General features: G+C 41.4%; 1 protein-coding gene across 6 annotated transcripts in view; it reads left to right on the top strand.

Annotated features, from left to right (window-relative positions):
- The first annotated feature begins 2,685 nt into the window (after positions 1-2,685).
- Positions 2,686-19,957, top strand: part of trim36 (tripartite motif containing 36) — a 32,744-nt gene continuing 15,472 nt past the window's right edge. Inside the window, exons 1-6 of one of the 6 annotated variants that reach the window (XM_085294655.1) lie at positions 2,686-2,926; positions 7,209-7,443; positions 12,048-12,113; positions 15,870-16,213; positions 17,632-17,778; positions 18,928-19,023. In XM_085294655.1, coding sequence (XP_085150781.1) covers positions 2,864-2,926; positions 7,209-7,443; positions 12,048-12,113; positions 15,870-16,213; positions 17,632-17,778; positions 18,928-19,023 — 951 coding nt within the window. In that variant the 5' untranslated portion in view covers positions 2,686-2,863. Of the gene's footprint in view, positions 2,927-6,181; positions 6,372-7,208; positions 7,444-12,047; positions 12,114-14,891; positions 14,973-15,869; positions 16,214-17,631; positions 17,779-18,927; positions 19,024-19,957 lie in introns of those variants that run through there. The other 5 variants (XM_085294657.1, XM_085294661.1, XM_085294656.1 and 2 more) reach the window with 5 other exon arrangements.

A 19,957-nucleotide genomic window follows, 5' to 3' on the forward strand; every position in this document is an offset into this window, starting at 1 on the left:
TCCACAACTGCAACAGCAATTACAAACAATCGACAATAAAAAATCTCTTTAATCATTAGCTGCAATAAATACTCACAGAAAGAAATAAAGCACGAATTTCTTAAAACACAAAACTATCAAAAATGTGATCTTCAACTAGTCCTTTCAGAGTCAGTCCCTGTCCCCTTTTTGCACTAAAACATGAGTATGGACTCTCACCTGTCCACCTTAAAGGTCTTGGATCAGTCTCAGAATGAAAACAGGACCAAGTTTGGATAAAAGTTTCGATCTTTGCTGTGGTGGGGAGAAAAATGCTTCTCCTGGGTCTGACGGGTCATGGCATGGCACTTTATTCTCACTATTGTGAATCTTGTCATCCCAGCTGTCATGCCAAAGATGGATTTCCCCTTGCTTAATGCCTCCTGGATGGAAGTATCTCATGTTAAATACTTCCTTACAGCAAAAAGAGACAAAGCAAGTGTTCGCTCCTTTGGGTGTTACATGATTCATGCTGCCCGCAACAGCTGAGTTTCTTTATGAAAGGCTTTATTTCCTTTCACTGTGTCCTGCATATGGCTCGGTGACTCAACTGTTGTTGTTTTATTTTTACATCGAAAGATGACAGCTGGTCGGTATTTTCCCTCAATTTGCCTCAGTTGCCTTTCATGTTTCTACAGTGTGGATGGCTTGTGTAGTGAGTAAAGCTGGGAGATGATTTTTTCCCCTCTGCTTTATTAGGTCAGTAACTGAAACATCATTAAAAGCTGTGGGGGAGGTGGGGGGTTCCTCTGGATACAGATCACACGTGCAAACATACATGGAGTCCCACCTGGGAGCTGCACAGCACAGTCACAGACTTCACTGTTGGCACTGATAGGATAACACGAGCCAGGCTAATGGAGCCCAGTGGCACTGATATCCAATCTTTGGACATTATAAAATGTTAAACAGCAGTGGATCTTACATTTTGCCCCCCACTCCACAGAAAGCAATAGAAATACAAACATGAGGTTAGGAAAGTATTTTTACCCAAGTGATTACAGCCTAACCCAGACTGGTGATGTCTGGAGATATTCCCTTGGCAGCAAGTTGCAGCTGTGGAGTTCATCAACACCTCTCATGCTCCCACATGTATATCTGCCAGCAAAGAAGACCTAATATGAGTCGGTAAACATCGCTTAATGCAAACTCAGTCGCCAACTGAGCTGTTTCTACTAAAACAAGTGAAGAAATGCAGCATGTTTACCACTCTGCCTTTCATGTGATATTAATGACTCATCTGGAACGATCACAGGGCCTTAGGTGAACTAATGTGTGCTTATAAAACATGTATTCTCTGTCAGTCCTACTTAGTGAAACACGTTAATCAGTACTTTATATTGATTTTGCAATAGGTGTAGAGCACTGTGGCATTTTAAGGGGTAGTTATGTGTCATCTCGGGTTTATGTACATGACAACTAAAGCACTGCATCGCAGCAGCACGTGATGGATGGCCATAAACTCTGTTCCAGACATTAATGCCTCCTACACGATGAGTTCTTACTAACGGTGTGTGGTCATCCCTCAGGTTTTCCTTGTGCCAGGATGATGAGGGCCACATTTAGTTTTGGTGTGAGATTTTTCCACTGAAATCTGGTGAAATCACATTGCCCTCAGACAGAAGTTCAGCTTTGATAATCCCTCAATTTATCCTTCTGTCCTCATCATTGGCTAAATGCAGCCTCTCACTGCTGTCTGTTCAGTCCACAAGTTGATCCTAGTGACCTCTAAATCATTCAACGATGGGGTGCTCGTATTTTTTATTGTAGTATTCTATTAGAAGTTAAGTTATGTACCTGCATCTTTAAATGTTTTTTTAAGGAGATTTTTCGACTGCTGCCAACTGACTGTGATCGTATCCGTGGTTGGGAGCCACTGGAAACATACTTAATAAGTTTGTTATGCTTCGGTTGTTCGGTCAGGGCAGTGTGCCTGCTTGTCCCCCTTCCACATGCTCAATGGGGTGGAATATATCTGCATGAAGCCGTGCAGCCATCTGCCGACGCGGAACAAGTGGAATTGCCAGAAAAATTAAAAACACGAACTTAATCCGGCTTCACAATCTGGCTTTTTCTCCAAACCTCTACACGTCTGGATTCGTCACATTCAAGGGGCGGTTTTCAGCTTCCCAAACAACAAAATGAACCAAATAGTGGCACAAAAAGGCTACCTGTAGTCTCATACGTGAGGCTAAATGACCACAAGTCGGCCCATAAAGCGTCATGTGCGCACGTGAGTGCGCCGCCAGCCATGCGTAAAAGAAACTTGAATAAGCGGCACTAACTGATTTGAGACCCCCCCCCCCCTACCCGACCCTTAATCTTCAGGCTGACATGATTATGATTTTGTAGTGATTGACAGATTAAGGGAAGTCATTCACTCGGGGGGTGATAAATGGTAGATCAGGCGAGTACAAAGAGCTGTGTGAGGCGAGACATCGCCGCCGAGGGATGATGTGGGGATAAGGAGGGAGATGGCACAGGAGGCTACAAAGGAGGGAGGGCGGGGTTTTTCCTTCCAAGATGAGGCTAACTAAAATTAAACTGCTGCCGGCATATGTGGGCTACTGTAGTCTCCACGGACAAACCTAAACCCGTGCGGAGAGAGAAAGAGGGAGGGAGGACGAGAGAGGATGGATGATGTGGTCTGAGGAGCGGCTCTTCCTCTCTTGGTGTTGTCTCACCTCCCCTGCGAAGCTGTGAAGCTTTTATCCTGTTTCTTTAACAAGCCGCAGCAGTTGTTTGCGTCATTTTTTTTCTGCATTTTTAAATATCGAGGTGCTCTCTTCTTCTATTTACTGTGCATCCATCGTCATTCCCGCCATCATCACCATCATCTGTAGCCATGTCGGACTCGGAGGATATGACGGAGTTCGCCAGCATCGTGGAGCGGATCGAGAGGGGCGAGGTGAGGCTCATCCGCTCGGATGATTTATGGTCCTTCTGACAGCGGCGATCTGCCTGTCAGCATGCTCCGACAGCAACAGCAGCGCCGGGCCGGCCTGCAGGACTGTCGGAGGATGGAGAGGCATGCTCATAGACTTCTATTCTAATCTGTTCTTTGTTGGTGTCACACAATATCCTATTATATTACGTTATATACACTACGAGTGCATGACTGAGTTATTAAGACACACACCTATTGTATTCCTGTAGCACAAACTATTTTATTTTATTCTGTTCTTGGAAAATTTGTCACTTTACATTATTGCAGTTCAAAAGTAGAGATTCATTCCCTTAATTTAACCTCACCTATCTATCTATCTATCTATCTATCTATCTATCTATCTATCTATCTATCTATCTATCTATCTATCTATCTATCTATCTATCTATCTATCTATCTATCTATCTATCTAAAAATTGAACATGATGAGTTTAATTAGAGGTTTTTCTGGGTGTGTTACTGGTTACTGCTGCAGGGAGAACACCGACTTATGTGGGCCACTTGGCAGCAGCTGTGGTTTTGGTGAGACTGGGTTACTGAGGTGTGTTTGCGACTAAAAGGGGAGGGCTGGGTGTCTTTACCCATTTCATGCACTCCAGACTGACAGAATGTGCTGAAATGTATCTCTCCTGCTAGCACAATCTCTGGCATTCGTTCATGCGTGCACAGAGCTGTACATGTGTTTCGTGTGTGACAGAAACAGGAGAAGATCTTAGAGGCGACTGACTCACACATGCCAGCCGCAGTTGCAGATTTCTGTTATATTTTAAGCTGTTGTAAGACCTGTCGTGCACAGTGAGTGATAGTGTTATACCAGAGAATAAATAAAATTAGGAGCCCAGTAAATCTATTAATGAAACAGTAACTAGAAATTCTTTGCTGAGCGTCTTTCTGTGAACAGCAGTGCAAAAATGCTGTAAGTGAGGGTAATGTGTCAGAATATTTCTACGACCTCTGTGAAACTGTTAAATTTAGTTTTAATAGATCACCATCCAATCAAAGAGGGCTGTTGGAGGGTGAATCAAATCCTAGAGGACCAAGTTAAACTCAGGACAGGCTGTCAGTCAGTCACAGGTTGACATACAGCATATGACATAATGACATCATACAGGACATTTAATGTTGTCAAGTCTTTGGACTTTGTGAGGAACAGAAGCACAGTGAAAGTCCACAGTGGCAGAAACTTCATCATGTGACACAGCAGCAAGACAGTGCTGTCTGGCAGTGTCGCTGCAAGGCCCGAGTGTCTGCCAGCAAACAAACAAATGACTAAACAGAGTCCTAAAGTTGCCCTCTGTGCCTCCAGTGACTGTGCATGCAGAAGCCGGTTAATCAATTCAAATAACATGGCCACTTTACTTCTTGAAGGAATTACAGCTCCTCCTCAAAGCACCCAACTTATTTTATGGTCACTTTTTGTTCTCTAACTGAAACATTATTGGGGTGACTTGCCAGGCAACCCTAGTGTTCAATAAAATAATTGCAGACCTGCGCAATAATCACTACAGCAAGCATTTATAGAGTCATAAATCCTCTAATGTAATGGGAAGGACCCTGACGTTGTAACGAGCACGGCAGTCTCAGTTTACAGGCCCCCTTTGCTTCTGGGTGTCAGTGTAGTAACCCGGTGTAAAGATGGACATACTGAAAAGGGTAGGCTGTTTTGTATTTTAAGCACTTTTGTAAAGCTTTTGAGAGCTTTCCCTTGAACTTCAAATTCAAGTGCTGATCGGCACATGAAGACACTTTAATTACTGGTCTGTTCTCAACAAGCCTTCACACATTAAACACCACATTGCTAACATCTGCAAACACAGCATACTTTTCTTCAGTATGACTGCAAACATTCAACATTGTCTCCCAAAAATGTCAACCTGGGCTGTCACCCTGATATACAGCTTTGTGCAAAAGTCTTGAGGCCCCCCGCCCTTCTTTCTTTCTCTTTTTCTTTGTTTCCAAGGAGCCGACGTTTCTTTCACTCATGTTCAGTCCAGTCCTTGTACCTAATCATTTTTTCAGAAGAATGTTTCATTTGTTAAGCTACCTAACACTGACCTATGAATAATTCAAACATAAGAAGGTAACTTAACTCAAGGGATGAATTAGTGGTGAATTAGTGCTGTGTCTACACATAACACATAACAGAACCACTTTTAAATTGCATCTTAAGGCACTTTGTTACTGGCAGCCTTTCCCATATATGTTCCCATTTCTTTAGTTGAATCTATAGAAAGTGCCAAAAATAATATAATTTGATAGAAATAAAGCAGTATTTTTGCACCAATAATTCCCGAGGTGCTATTAGCCAAAAACTTGGCATATCTCAGCATGGTGTGCAGTGTGCACTTTAAAAAATTGAAGAAACTGGACAATTGGAGGACAGAAAAGGAAATGGTATGCATTAAAACATATGTACAGCAGATTGACAGCACCTGAGTATCATATCCCTAAGAAATAAACAAACAAAACATATCCAGCAAATATCGGACACGGGACTTGAGAGAGGCTTAGGATGTTCACAGAAGCTTCATCAGAAATGGTCTCAGTGAAAGAACGGTTGGCAAGAGGGAGTCCATCATGCAAATGGACAGCGTTCCATTGGCAATGGCTTCATTTTCCAGCACGACAATGATCCCAAACACACTGCCAGAGCAGTAAAAGCATACCAGGATAGAAAAGCACACAATGGAACACTGACAGTCACACTGGGAACACTGACTGGGATCATCTGGACAAACAACAGAACAGAAAGGAGCCAACATCCAAAGAAAAGCTTTCAATGTCCTTCAAGAAGCCCGGAGAACTGTTCCTGAAGAGCACTCAAAGAATTTACAAGCTTGTTGAAGAAATATTGAGTCACACCAAATATTGACTTGCAAGCTTATTAGGATTGTACAAACTTTGTTTTTGCCTTATATACTGTATTTCCACCTATGTTTGCATGTGTTTCAATGACCTAGTAACATAATTCAGTAACTTTTCACAAGAATTAGTTAATTCAACAAAAAAAACAAAAACCTTTCAACGTTTCGTGTATTTGAACATTTTCTTATGAAAATATCGATTCTATCGCGACAGTAACGATACTGCCGATATTCGGCTCGATCCGCCCATCCGCACTCCCCCCTCCCACACGGCTCTCCTCCCCTCCTCCCTCCCCCCGCCTGCTCTCCTGCAGCAGAGAAGCGGCTGCTGATTCACTCCGGGCGGCCGGCGCAGACTCTCTCACCAGCGTCTCTCTATTTAAATTCACTCATCCGTCGCTGTCGGCATCTTCACGTCGCGTCGGAGAAGTTCGGGTATTTTAGCTCGAGCCAACACGCCGGGTTAAGTGTTTTTAAGTCTCTCACACAGCGTTTTCTCCCCCGGGATGTCTGCAGAGATGCAGCGTAGCAGCATAAACGGGGTAAGTTGGAGAAAAGTGAGTTTCATAGTAGTGTGTGTGTGTGTGAGAGACTCGTCATTGTTCGCCTCTGCTGCTGGGACTGGGCATTGTTAAAAGTTACCAGTCTCCATTCATTGCTGACTCCAGCGTTTGTTTCACTTATTTCTTTGCGTAGTGACTCGCTTCAAACAGGCTTGGTCACTGTTTTCTGTTTAAACTTCCCTTTATCCTTCTGGGTATTTAACACGTGAGTGTTTTCTCTAAATTACTGCTGTTCAAGCACCACCACCAGCAGGAGGATGGATTGATTGATTACGCCAGGATGTCTCATCACACCACCTGAAAGAAATCACCAATCTGCCGCTTTAGGACTGCTGCAGAGGCGCTCGTAATCGTCTTTAATGTGCTGAAACGTGAGCTGCTGGGCTCATGCGTTTCACTGTTTCTCTATATTTAGCAGGGCTTAATCCCGGTTTATGTAATCTATCGCTAACATGTTAAATACACTGCGGATGGCCATTATTGTGATAGTCAGGGGAGTGATTGAAATCAGTATAGCTGTCCGTCAGACCTACACCCCAGTGTGCCCACCTTAAAGTGCATTTCTCCACCTGCAGTGACACAGCATACCTGCTCAGATTTTCAGACAGCATCTTCATTATAGTAGTTGTCTGGGAATCAAAGAGAGCTGTATCCTTCTGAGCTGTGATGCTATTTCTGTCTTTCTGTTCACCTTTTTTGTTTCCAAGTTATTTTTGTCTTGTTCTGTGTACCTGACAGCACTTGCGCTGTCTGAAAACGCCTCTAAATGTTAAAAAATAAATCTAGTTTATTCAGATATCCCTTCTCCATCATCAGGTCCCGATCAAGAACATAGAGAGGGAGCTGATCTGCCCAATCTGCAAGGAGCTCTTCACCCATCCGCTGATCCTGCCCTGCCAGCACAGCGTCTGCCACAAATGTGTGAAAGAGCTGCTCATGTTGAACCACGAGGACTCTTTTGATGCCGGTTCTGAGTGCTCCCTACCGGGCAGCCCCAGGTCCAGGGTGCCCTCCCCCTCCATGGAGAGGCTGGACAGGCTTGTGAGATCAGGTGGGTCTCAGGGTAAGGAACCAAAGCTTGTTAACTTATAAGTGAGCTTCACAGGAAGGATTATGGTGTGGGGAGTTGAATCTCATATTTCTGTAGGTTTTGAAAAGCTTGTGTATCGAGGGCATTAGCAGGAACAGTGGGAGCTCTTGCACTGCCTAATGGAAGCTAATAATCAGAACACAAAATGCAATGCTCGACCATTTGTGGTGATTCCTAGGGGAATTGGTAATGCCAACTTCCTGTAACATCGTCCTCCTTGTTCCTTCAACTTCACCTTTTGCTTTTGCTTCTTGTCAAAAGGCTGCATGCAACAGGTGTTGGGATTTTCCTCTACAGAAAGGGAAAGAAGGCTTCTCAAATAAGGAAAAGTATGACACAAATAAAAACCGAAGGCTTGGGTGGAAAAAAAAAAAAAAAAAAAGGTAGTGCAACTGAGAAGAGTGCTTCATGAACAAATAAGCAAATCTTTAGCCAATGCAAATTAATGGTTGAGTGTGAATAGACTCGTGGAAACTGGGAGAGACTCTAAATAGGCCAAGTATTGTGCGACGTTTGGGTGCTAGTGCGCCTCAGACGCTGCTCTCCCCTCTTCTTGTCCTAGATAACGCAGAACTAACTTTGAGAAATGATTTTTAATCATTTTACCCCTCAGCCGTAACACCGTCAGTCATCACTACTTCTGATCCCGTCTGCTTCTGCAGGCCTCATTAGAGAGAAAGAAGAGTAAGTCGACGAGCTTAAGTTTTGTCTTCGAAAAGAAATGTTGACAAGCTCCATCAGGCCCTAATCCTCACTGTCTGCCTTCTATTGGTCCCCGGGGCATCAAACAAATTTGGAAATGTTAAAGTAATGACAAGAAGAGCAGCTATCATTTTCACTACACCTTTAATTGGATATGTGTGTATCGTCTGTGTGTGCATGTTATGTACACACGGGTGAACAAAGGAGATCTGTAAGCTCCTTTTTTTGCGTTTTTATTTAGAGTAATTTTAAACTCTTAAAACCAAGCTGAGCTGGGAGGAGGAAAGCTGGTTGAGATTCGTCCGGGCGCAGGTGGCTAAATTATGTTTATGTTCTCTGCACAGCACGTTGCACTGTTGCAGTCCGGCTCAAGCGGGTCAATGTCTAAGCCTAAAAAAAAAAAAAAAGCGTCATGGTGGGACACAAGGCCGCCTCTGTGGCTCCTGAGAGCTCTGGGCTGGAGGCCATTTTCTGAAAGATGTTGTCTCATTTGCTCCCTTGACATCACCCGGGCTGTGTCTGACTTAAATGCTACATACCAACTCCAAGCAGGTTGTGGGTTCATGCTGGAATAATGGGATTGGGAAAGAGTGTGTGCATATTTGAAATCTGCAGAGTTTAATCAAGTCTCTCTGTGCAATTCTTACTTTTTTCCCCTTTTTAAAAAAGGAGACGACAGATACAAAAATCAAGTAAATTGTGACATTGCTGCTCTGATGCTCTGTGCTGATGAATCCTTTTTTATTTCAGTGTTTTATGAGTGTGTTGTATTGAACTGGGACACCATTCGAGATGTAATGTGTTTAAATCACTGGTATTAAAGGTTTGTGCTTTTTTTTTTTTTTTTTTTTTTTTTTTTTTTTTTTTCTCCATTTTAAATTGATTTTTCAATTTGTTCTTTAAGATGACGCTTGGGCATAATCAATGGCTGACCCCAAATCAACATGTTGAGTGATTATGCTGTGAAAGTTGATTTAAAATCAAGTTTACAGTGCTTGATTTTTAGACTCTATTTAATTTATTTATTTTTGAACTGATGCAGACTTGTGCATAAAGGTGGGCACTCATTTTCTTACAATTATGGCTATTCAGTAACTCGTGCTGTATGAGACTGAGTAATGTTTAACCAACATCTTGTCTTGGAACACTGTCAAAATCAGAAGGGTAGCACTAACAAAACCGAAGTTTACTGAGGTGAACTCTTTGCAAGTTATTCAGCGCTGGTTCCAAACCACTGAGGCAGGGCTCTTGAACAGTCTCCCTGTTCGGCTCAAGTTTGTTCCTTACTGGCAGGACCGCGTCTGTTGATGCAGGAAATAATCAAATCCTGCTTTTTGAGTAAACAAATCTGAGGTCCTGCAAAAATCCAGGTTGTGCACAGAGCCACTGGACTCAGTATGACTACTGCCTCCTTTCAGGTCAATGCACAGCATTAACGTACAGTAAATTCAGTGACATTTGGTTGACATGATATTTAATAAGGCTGTTCATGAGTGCAGATTTCCAGTGAGTGTAAGAAGGAAGCCTTGAAGTACATTATTAACACTAACTCCCAACAGAACAAACTAACTCTCCTAGCGCCTTCACTGCTGGGAGCTCAGCTCATTGGTAGCCATGGTGATGCAACCTGCCTGAGAGGAATGACTGAGGGATTAGATGAAGGGAGAGAAAGAAAAGACTTGAGACTATATTTATCAGTGTGCAGCTTGGACAAGCCTTGTACTGTGACTTGAAAAAGGCGGTTACTAAAACGTGACGTTTCCCAGTTTTGGGGCTATAAACACAGCTAACCTTTAACTGCTAACCCTCAATAAGAGTTAGCTGGCGAAGGCTGCGTTGGCTTTAGTAATCTTGTCACATGTTGAGAAATAAGCAAATTTGTTTTCTTGTTGGTGTTTTAGAAGTGAAATGCTGGATGCAAAACTATAACCAGGAGATGGTTAGCTTTGCTTGCCTGCTTTCTATTAAAGTATGTTTTCCATGCTCTTATTGGAAAATGTAACTGAATTATACATTAGGGCTGTGCGATATGACCAAAATCTCATATCCCGATATAAGACATCTATCGTCCGATAACGATATAAATCACAAAATGTTTACATTTTCTGTAAATTCTGTGAATATGGGCAGCTGGACTTGCGTGAAGTGTTTCCAGCTGCACGTTGTGTACCTGGAGTCAAGTGTTTTAACTGATGCATAAAACGATACATTTTTTTAGACATAAGTTGTAAAGGCCGCTGTTGTCTTTGTGTATTTATTACACAGCGTGCTGCGGGGAAAAGCCTGTTCTAACGTTTGAGTCTAAGTCTTAATTTTTAGCATCTGACGGCTCTTTTTTTGCTTCTCATCCATAAATACTCAGCATAATCTTTCACGTGATTCAGTTTATTTTGAAGTCTCAACAGGATCTTGAGCTTTATTGTGAAAGGTTTATGTGGAACATAAACAAGCGGACACCCGATGGTTTTATCACAGTCTTTGCTAACCACAAGGCATAAAAACAGGCGCTTATCCATCTGTAGTGTGGTTATATTAAATATAAGAGAAAGAGAACTTTAAGAAATTAATATGGCCACTACAGTGACATCAAAACGATGAAACAATATTGCTGTAAACAATTTATTTTGCGACACAAATGATGGCGTAAAATGAAACGATAGACGTATCGAACAGCCCTATTATACAATTTAAAAACACTTGCTTCGAAAATTAAGGGAGATTTAAAATGTTTCCGACTTTAGCGAACTTAATTTTGGTAACTCATCAACTTTGGTAACATCTTTAGCTAGTTGGCTAAAGATGCTAATGTTTTTAGCTCTGAGCTGCCGCTGGAAAAAAAAAAAAGGGGGGGGGGGGGGGGGGATTTCCACCCATAAGTCCAAAGTTTACATTCTCTAAAATTTGTCTTATTTATGGCTATAATTTTTTTCCTTCTCTTTCCAGTGGCATAAACAAACTTCCGCAGTGTTAATTTATTGTGGTGTCCAGAATCTGTTTAGCATATGCAGGATTGATTCTTTGCCTACAGGTAAATGACAATTAACCTAGTCAAATGTTCTACATGGTAATAGGCCAGCATAATTAGGGCTATCAGTCAGTTTATATCAATGTTCAGCCAACATCTCAGTTCAGTTTTATTCATATAGTGCCAAGTCACTGCAACAGTTGCCTCAAAAGGCTTTATTTTGTAAGGTAAACCTTAAAATAATATAATGTGGGTTATAATATAAATCTCACAAAAATTAAGCTTACTTTTAAATCCCATATTGGATCTTGATGAATGAAATATCTGTCCTTTACTCTTTGACAATCCCTGTTTAATTTGTTGAGAGCAAAATGGTGTCTGAACATCAAAAGGAAAAAAGATTTCTCCCTTAAATCTGTGCAAAAGGCTGCAAGTGGTGCTGGTAGGAAAGTGGTTTTGGCTTTGCCTAATTTTAATGGTGAGCTAAGCTAACAGTCTCCTTTTTTAAATTTTATGCTTGGCATATAAACATGACAAACATTTCTCATAAGCCAAACTGTTGCTATTAATACACATTCTAGGCCAAAAATAAAATGAGGACCACATTTATTAGTCCAGACATGTATATGTTTCTCTCTCTCCTTTAATACAAGTTGTCTAGTAATAATGCATAAATCAAGAGTTAATTGTACTTTGTTCAAAATGTATTTTAAATGTTTTACATGACACTGAACTGCATTACCATTTTTGTCACTTTTCTCATAAGTTAACTTTTTTTTCCAGTGTCATATTAAAAATCTCTATTCACGCATCACTTCACATTATGCTTTGTTTCATTTAAAGGATTTTTTTTTTTTCCTTGTTTGTCTCACCTCACTTCTCTGTTCATTGCTTGCAGCCACTGTGCGAAGGTCGTTTGGAAGTCGAGGTAGACGCGGGCTCCGTGTTTTGAGTTGCTGTAGTAGTGAGTACAGTGTTACTAGAACCCCTGTGAAACCCTAGTTTGGTTCAACCTCTTTTCTACATAGTCTGCATTAGCCCTATTCACACGACCATTCAGACTCACACCAGATATAAAATAGGTTCTTATGAAGAATTTCTGTGATTAATACATAAAGTAGGCTTTTAACTCTATGTTAGACACTTAATGACTAATATCTGGTTTAAAAGACCCTTAAAAATATCCACTGAGCATAAAACCTGAGTGTTAAAATGGGTATGAAATGCTCCAACGATGAGTCGGTATGTAAAAGAAAGTAGTGCCTGAGTGAGTGAGGGAGGGAGGTAGTGTCCCAGACAGTTTGCTTCGTACCAAAAAGGAATTGAAAGGAGCTCAAATTAGTGAGAATGGGGCAAGGAAGTTTCCTAGGAGTTGAAGTGGAACAAGAATGTGTGTGTGTGTGTGTGTGTGTGTGTGTGTGTGGACTAAGCCTTACATTATTCGCTAAATCACGGTAGCAACTAAAGCAGCTTTATAGGGATGGAGAACTGTAGGTCTCTTAAGTTAAACACACAGTGGGGAAAAAAAAAAAAGCATACAGTATGTTTGGACTTGCCAAGTTTGTTAACTGTCATTATTTCCTGATATGTTTGCCTTTAATTTGCTCGTTATGCTTGACCTGACAATGAGTGTTCGAGAAACCACTTATAGGAACACAAACCTGTTTGAGCCTACCTCTAATTATTTTAAGCATGATGAATTAAGTGTCAGATTGCCAGCAAAGTAAAACAAGACTAACACAAGCCCTTTTTAGTTTAACTAATGAAGTTTATTTAACATGCTCAGTGGATGTTTTTAATCGGGTGCAATTATTTTCTCAGCTTTGAAGCAGAGTCAGCGTCTCTTTCTTGAACACTGAAAAAATAATGTAGTGTCCCCAAAGCCCTTAAAAAACAAACAAACCCAAAAGTACAAAAAAATAATGGGAGTTGACTTGATTTTATATTATATTTTTTTCTGGCCTTGGAGAACATGTATTAAGTTAATATTTTACATTTCCATATTGAACAAAGTGTAGTTGTACTAATTGGAGTCCTGTTAATCTGCCTTGGTTATCTGCTCATAGAAGTAAATATTTCATAAACTGCAGACTTAACCATTTTTATAGTATACACTCGCTGGCCACTTTATTAAGTACACCTTGCTAGTACTGAATTGGACCCATTTTTGCCTTCAGTACTACCTTAATTCTCCATGGCATTCAACAAGGTGCTGGAAACCCTTCTCAGATTTTTGGATCATGTTGACATGATGGTACCATACAGGCTTCACACGCACAACGATCTCCTGTTCAGCCACAGACCAAAGGTTGGATTGGGATCTGGTGACTACAGTGAGTACAGTGAACTCATCATGCTTTGTGATGTGGTGCAATATGATCAAGGGATGGACGTGGTTAGCAGGTTAGCAAAAATACTACTTGGTTTTTTTTTTTTTGTTTTTTTTTTTACGATGCTCGTTTGGAGCAAAAGTGTGCCAAGCCATTATACCTGTTTTGATATTTGGGCTAAATTATGACCCTACCATGTGGATGTTGCAGATGAAATTGAGACCCATCAGGTCACCCCCACCCCAAGTCTTCTGAGCGTATGTAAGTTGTCTTAGCTGACAGGAGTGGCACGCAGTAGCTATAGTGCTGCTTAAGTTTTAATATAAGATCCAGATATGCTCTTCTGCATACCTTGGTTGTAACAAATTGCGTTATTTGAGTTACCGTTGTAACATTATGTTCTCTGTAAACTCTGTTGATAACTTTGTGGGAGAATCCCAGTGGATCAGCAGTTTCTGAAATGCTCAGACCAGACTATCTGGCACCAAAAACCGTTACACTAACACTTAAATCACCTTTCTTCCAAATTCTGATGCTCAGTTTGGACTTCAGCAGATCGTTTTGACCATGTCTTCATACACTAAATGCACTGGATTGCTGCTATTTGCATTAACAAACAGTTAAATAGGTGTACCTCATAAAGTTGCCAGTGAGTTTAAACATCCAGAATGTATCCTGATAATCTGAAGCCTTTTAAGGGGGGGGAGGGGAAGAAATGGTAGGTTTCTGCATTATACTGTCTAAAGGTCTGGACAGGATGGAAAAAGAAAAGGTCAGTTTTTCTTTGCAATGACTTGTCAGTTTTTGCCTTTGGCTCTGCTCCCTCTGCAGATCCACAAATCAACACACAAACACGCTTTGCTTCAGGCATCTGCTCTGTGGGCCTTGTTTGCTCACACCTTATGTGCTGACCAGAACCTGAGTCAGAGTGCCTGCATGACACGCACGTGCAGTCTTTGCAGGATATAAAGACCTTCAGCACCATTCGTTTAAGTATGAAGGCTTTTCTTTACATTTTTTTTTTTCTTTGCCAGACTTGTCATCCACTGACTCTGCTTGTCTTTAATAAGACCATGCCATCTTCATTTCCATCATTAGCCTGAGATTTTCATCGTAACATCATAGCAAAATGTTTAACTTCACCTATGTTAAATAAATTCAGGTAGAAAAAACTGTGGTGAACAAAGCTCTATAGTTTGTGGTCAGTCAGATCTGACCTTGTAGAGGTGCACCATCAGTGTTCACTGATACATCTGAGAACCCAGCATGGCTACACATCACATCAGTGTGTTTGCTGTTCTGCTGCTGCTTTTCCCTCAGCTGCCCCTCCTTACTTTTTTTGCTGAAGTGGTGCTTTCAAATCGTTTTCCTGTGTTTTGCTTACCTGAGGAGTGTTTGATTTAATTTTTTAGGTCCTCGGAAACGGAGCGGAAATGCTGGCTTGCAAACAGAGATAAATCCAGCACTCCTCGCTTCCCCTGTCCCTCAAAAACGTGAAGCAATATATTAATTTTTGCGTGCTCTGACGTCAGTTTGCTGGCTTTAAGTGTGGTGACGATGTTTTGTTTGACAGACCCTGCTTGTGTCTGTGATGTGATCTCGTGTAACCGTGTTGCTGCCTTGTTCTGATGCTGCCGCATCAGTAACAAGCACAATGTTGTGAGACTCTTGAAAGCAATGTCGCTTTAAGAGATGTGCTATGTGAAAAGTGTTCCTGCATTGAACTGGACATGTCAGTTGCTTGAAATTTTTATTGAAAGCTTATTTTCTTTGTCTTACAGTGCACTTTAGTTAAAATTGCTTGTTTTTTATTTTTGTTTAAATCATGTGGTTTGTTTTTCATCTTTATTTTGCCAATCACCCATTTAAGGGAAATTGAATTATTTTCCTTTGTCCAGATCATTGTGAGCACTTAAAATACTCTTCCTTCATGTAGTAAGTGTTGAATGAAATGCATTTCTTATTAAGACTGTGTATAAGCTCCAAGGATGCGACTTTCCTGCCAAACGTCACTCCTTAACCTGTTCCAGTACCCTTGATGGTCTTTCTTTGTGGACTTTTTTTTTCCCCCCCCCCTGACAGCTGCTGGGTGTATTGCCCCAATACAGCCATGCCTCAATTGTGCAGCTGTCACTGTGGAAATGAAGCACAAAGAGAGACATGCTGAGGCTCTATTTGTGAATTTGCTTTTCAAAACGAATCTATTTGTCTTTAAACTGTGCTGGAACCTCTTGAAAGCTGTTAATTGACTGTAATTAGAAATCAGAGGACATTGTTCTTCACATAATAAAATAGGGCCTCAGGCAAGACTGGAAAATGGGTGTCCCGAGGCTGTGACTCTATATTCCTGACACTCATTTCAGTGCTCTGCCCTCGTTGCTCTCCTCCAGGTTCAATCTCCTCTCCGGGATGGCGCAGAGGATCTGTGACTCCCCGGGTCACCGCCATCCCGTGCCCAGGCTGCCAGCATGACATAGATCTGGGCGAACGCGGCATCAGCATGTTGTTCCGAAACTTCACCCTGGAGAGCATCGTGGAGCGCTACCGGCAGGCTGCCCGCGCAGCCGTCGCCATCATGTGCAACATCTGCAAGCCTCCACAGCAGGAGGCAACCAAGAGCTGCATGGACTGCAAGGCGAGCTACTGTAACGAGTGTTTTAAGCTGCACCACCCCTGGGGCACACCCAAAGCCCAGCACGAGTATGTTGGTCCCACGACGAATTTTAGGCCCAAGGTGAGTGTGGCTCAGTAGCTGTCAGTTTATTCTCACGAAGTAATAAACGATAAACAAAACAACTTTGAACTATGAACAGTTAACAAGATATGTTATCACAGAGTTAAACATTAGTTGATAGATTTCTGCTTACTTGATTGAATGGCGGTATGAGAGTTGCATGTCATGCATGGTGAATTTTACCAGCTGTGTTGGTTTTCTAATCATTGCTATACAGAAAGTTTGGCTTAAAACTTAACTTTGCTGATCAAACTATATTTAATCACTTTCTGAAGCTCAGAAAGGTCAGTGACGCATGGTGTAACTCAGAAACAGAATCAAATATACTTTACTCTCAGCAGAACTATAAAATTGGTTCCTGTGTCATATACTAGTCAAAAACAGAAGTGCAAGTTTTATCTTTTTTACATGTGAAAACCCAAACAAATTCTGTAATTAGTCTTCAATTCTTGTTGTTTGGTTTTAGTCTGGGGATTGGTAATTTGTTTGCTGAACACAAACTCACGTGATTAAGTGAAGTTGGCCGAGGCCAGGTTATTGCCACGCTGGATGCTGGCATCTGTCCGAGCTGTTGCTGCAGACTTCCATGTCCACGAGAGCACCATCTCTGATCTGCTTGTTCTCAGTGGGAATCTGACTGGACAGAGGACCTAAGATGATGTGCTCCTACCTGTACTTATGCCCTGTGGATGTTTGTTTTGTTTTTTTTGGGGTTTTTCTTTTTTAATAGTGGGACCGTGCCAGAGTAGCATAGACCTTTCTGGATCAGGACATATCTAGAGACTTCCCTGGCTAGCATTTAGACCCCATATGTCTCCTGTTAAATGTGACCTGGACATTCTGGGTTAATGTATTCATCGGAGCAAGCTGCAATCATCCAGGAAAGGGGAACAGTTCCTCAGCAATAGAGCTGGAGTCCTGTTTGGGTCAAGCCAGAGCTTGTTTCAAATGTCTATACATTCCTATTGTGTAGTGTTTGTCTAGAATGTCCATTGGAAACACAAACTTTTCTCTTTTTGGTTTTTGTGTATTTGTTGCATTCCATGTTCATTGAGTGGTGTATCTGCTGTTTTGGCCTCTGATGAGGATCTTGGCATTTGGAGCGCTGATTTGAGTTCTATTTTAAGACCCATCAGGAAATGGTTCATCGAGCTGTCTACCACCTTTTTTTTTTTTTTTTTTTTTTTTTTTTTAAATGGCTTTAGCTCATCTTCCTGTTTCACTTCATTTGTCAACATTTTATCAACACTGTGTAGCTCTATGCAGTCTAACACAGTGCAGTTTAATGTGTACATGCGTTCTTTGGATTAATTTTAAGTCCTTGTTTTTCAGAGCTTATGTAACTGGGACTTAAGTGGTACTTGTGACAAAGTGAGTCCTCGGGGGCGATAATTTATGTTTTCTCCTTAATCTCGCAGGTTCTCATGTGCCCAGAGCACGAGATGGAGAAGGTGAACATGTACTGTGAGGTCTGCAGGCGTCCCGTGTGTCACTTGTGCAAGCTTGGAGGATCCCATGCTAACCACAAAGTCACCTCCATGGGCAGTGCATACAAGATCCTCAAGGTAACACATTCAGACCTTTCCTTTTTTTTTTTTTTTTTTTCTCTTCTCTCCCCCACACAGTCAGTACACTTTAAATTGTATTATTTAAAAACTGGTAATGACTAGGTAAACTGTAGTGAAAGATAAAACGAATGATTTGAGGTTTTGAGAATCCTTTAAGGGCAAATTGTTGTGCAGAAGTTTGGTGCTAGCATAATTGGACTCAAGTAAAAGCCTTTTGTCCACGCTCCCCGTCATCGCTGAAGTATGCAACAAAAGAAGTTCAGAGGCAGCTTTTTTCTGTAGTGGGCCACACACAGACTTGTTCCTGGATTTCATCTCCTCTGCTGTTGTAATATTAATGCTTGACCTGTTCCAGTGCTAGCAAGCACACTGTAGATGTCAGTCACTGTTTGGAAACTTAAACCCAGGCTGGCTAATTGAGTTCAAACTCCTCTTGAGAGCTTTCCCTTTCACCATGATTACCTTTAATTCATTTTAGTGTTTTGTTTAGTTCACGTGGAGACGAAAATGTCATGAGATTGTGTTGGCAGCTGCTGTCACAGCAACCACACACTCCTAAAGCACAATGAGGCTATCAGCAGAATAGGTTTTAATTAAAATGCATTCAATAGTAATTGTTTTGTTGGCCTGAATGTCATCCTGCTTAGAGGGATTTATTTAACAGGGCTTAGCAAGTCGAGGCAGATTTTGTGAAATTCTATATGCTGGTTTTTGTGGATACAAACATATTGGTGTTTAATATTTAATGAGACCATTTGTTCCATGTGATTTTTGTGTGCTCTGCCTTTGAGTTCTTGGGAGGAGTATCAGATGTCCTGATCAGTCCCAGAAACCTATGTCAGTTATAATTTCTTTGAACAGAAGTGCAGCGTCACTGTGTCCGGAGATGTCCATCAGTAATAAACTGATATATTGGACCCCTGTTTTTGATGAACGTCTCAAACTACAAAACCTTTTCTTTTTAAAGTGGTGCCTGTTACAGTTTTCTTTCCCAGAAAATGTATTTTAAGGTTGTGTTATTAGTCTCATGCCTTGTGTATGTGCCAGCAAGTATAAGGCTCTGTGAAGCTCACTGTAAATACTGAAATGCTGCTCACTTTTTCTTCTTTTTTTTTTTTTTTTTTTCTCTCCTTCCTCCCTCCCCAGGAGAAGCTGGCCAAGAGTATCCATTACCTCATCAGCAAAGAGGACCAGGTCAGGATTCAGATTACTGAGCTTGAGGTGCTCATCAATAAGACTGAGGTGAGAGAGCTGACTCATGCTGCTGTATCTCTCACATCCTTTGATGTTACTGTATGCTCTGCAGACTTTTTTTTTTTTTTTCCCTTAATCATCAGTTGTAGTCAGAGGCAAAAGACCTGATTTGATTTAGTTTAACTTGGACTCGAAAGACCTGGAATTGGGTTATGGTTATTGCATCATCTCTGAGGTTCTTTGACCGTCAAAGTGCACACAAAATGTCCATATCAACAATTCCGACTTTATCATCTTCTGCAAAATCCCTGGACGGTGTTAAATCTATAAGGAGCAGAAGGTGGCTACATGGTGCAGTGGTTGACTCACTCACTTACTTGTTAAAGATGCTGGGAGGAGAGGAGAACAAATTTGGATCCTGGATAAATTGGCAAAGTTGCATCAGGAAGGCCATGTGGTGTAAAATCTGTGCCAAGTCAAACATGTAGATCTGGCCACTGTGGTGACCCAATGAGGAAGCAGCTGAAAGAATCTGTAACTCAGGATGGAATAAAAGGGCCGGTTATCACTATACTGCTTTTTATCACATTTATGAAGGTATTATGAACTTTGTTCACACTTTTAGCATTCCTCTAATCAGTTTGTGCCAATAAAGCTGCTCCTCCTTCTTGAGGAGAAGGAGCAGCTTTATTCTGTCTAAACCTTTTTGAATCTAGTCAAATTGATAATGAGATGGTGCAAAACAAATGCATCTGTTAATTCCCGTTGATAGCTGCAGAAAAGAAATTTTAATACGGCTCAGTAGAAAGCAGCCTGAGTCGAACAGTTACAGTCTTTGTAAGAGTAAGCAGCATCATTGAACAAGCAGTATGCAAACCACACAAACAAGGAAACGCAGGATTTGGTTCCCTCACGCAAGTCGGGGTTTTTAGTGTCTCAGCTGGTTCCTCTTTTACTTTGATGTTGGTCATAGATGGCGAGC

The sequence above is a fragment of the Mchenga conophoros genome, linkage group LG12, assembly GCF_057382185.1.
Source record: "Mchenga conophoros isolate Kocher_MC1m ecotype Shallow Benthic linkage group LG12, M_conophoros_male_GT1.1, whole genome shotgun sequence".
Lineage (NCBI taxonomy): Eukaryota > Metazoa > Chordata > Actinopteri > Cichliformes > Cichlidae > Mchenga > Mchenga conophoros.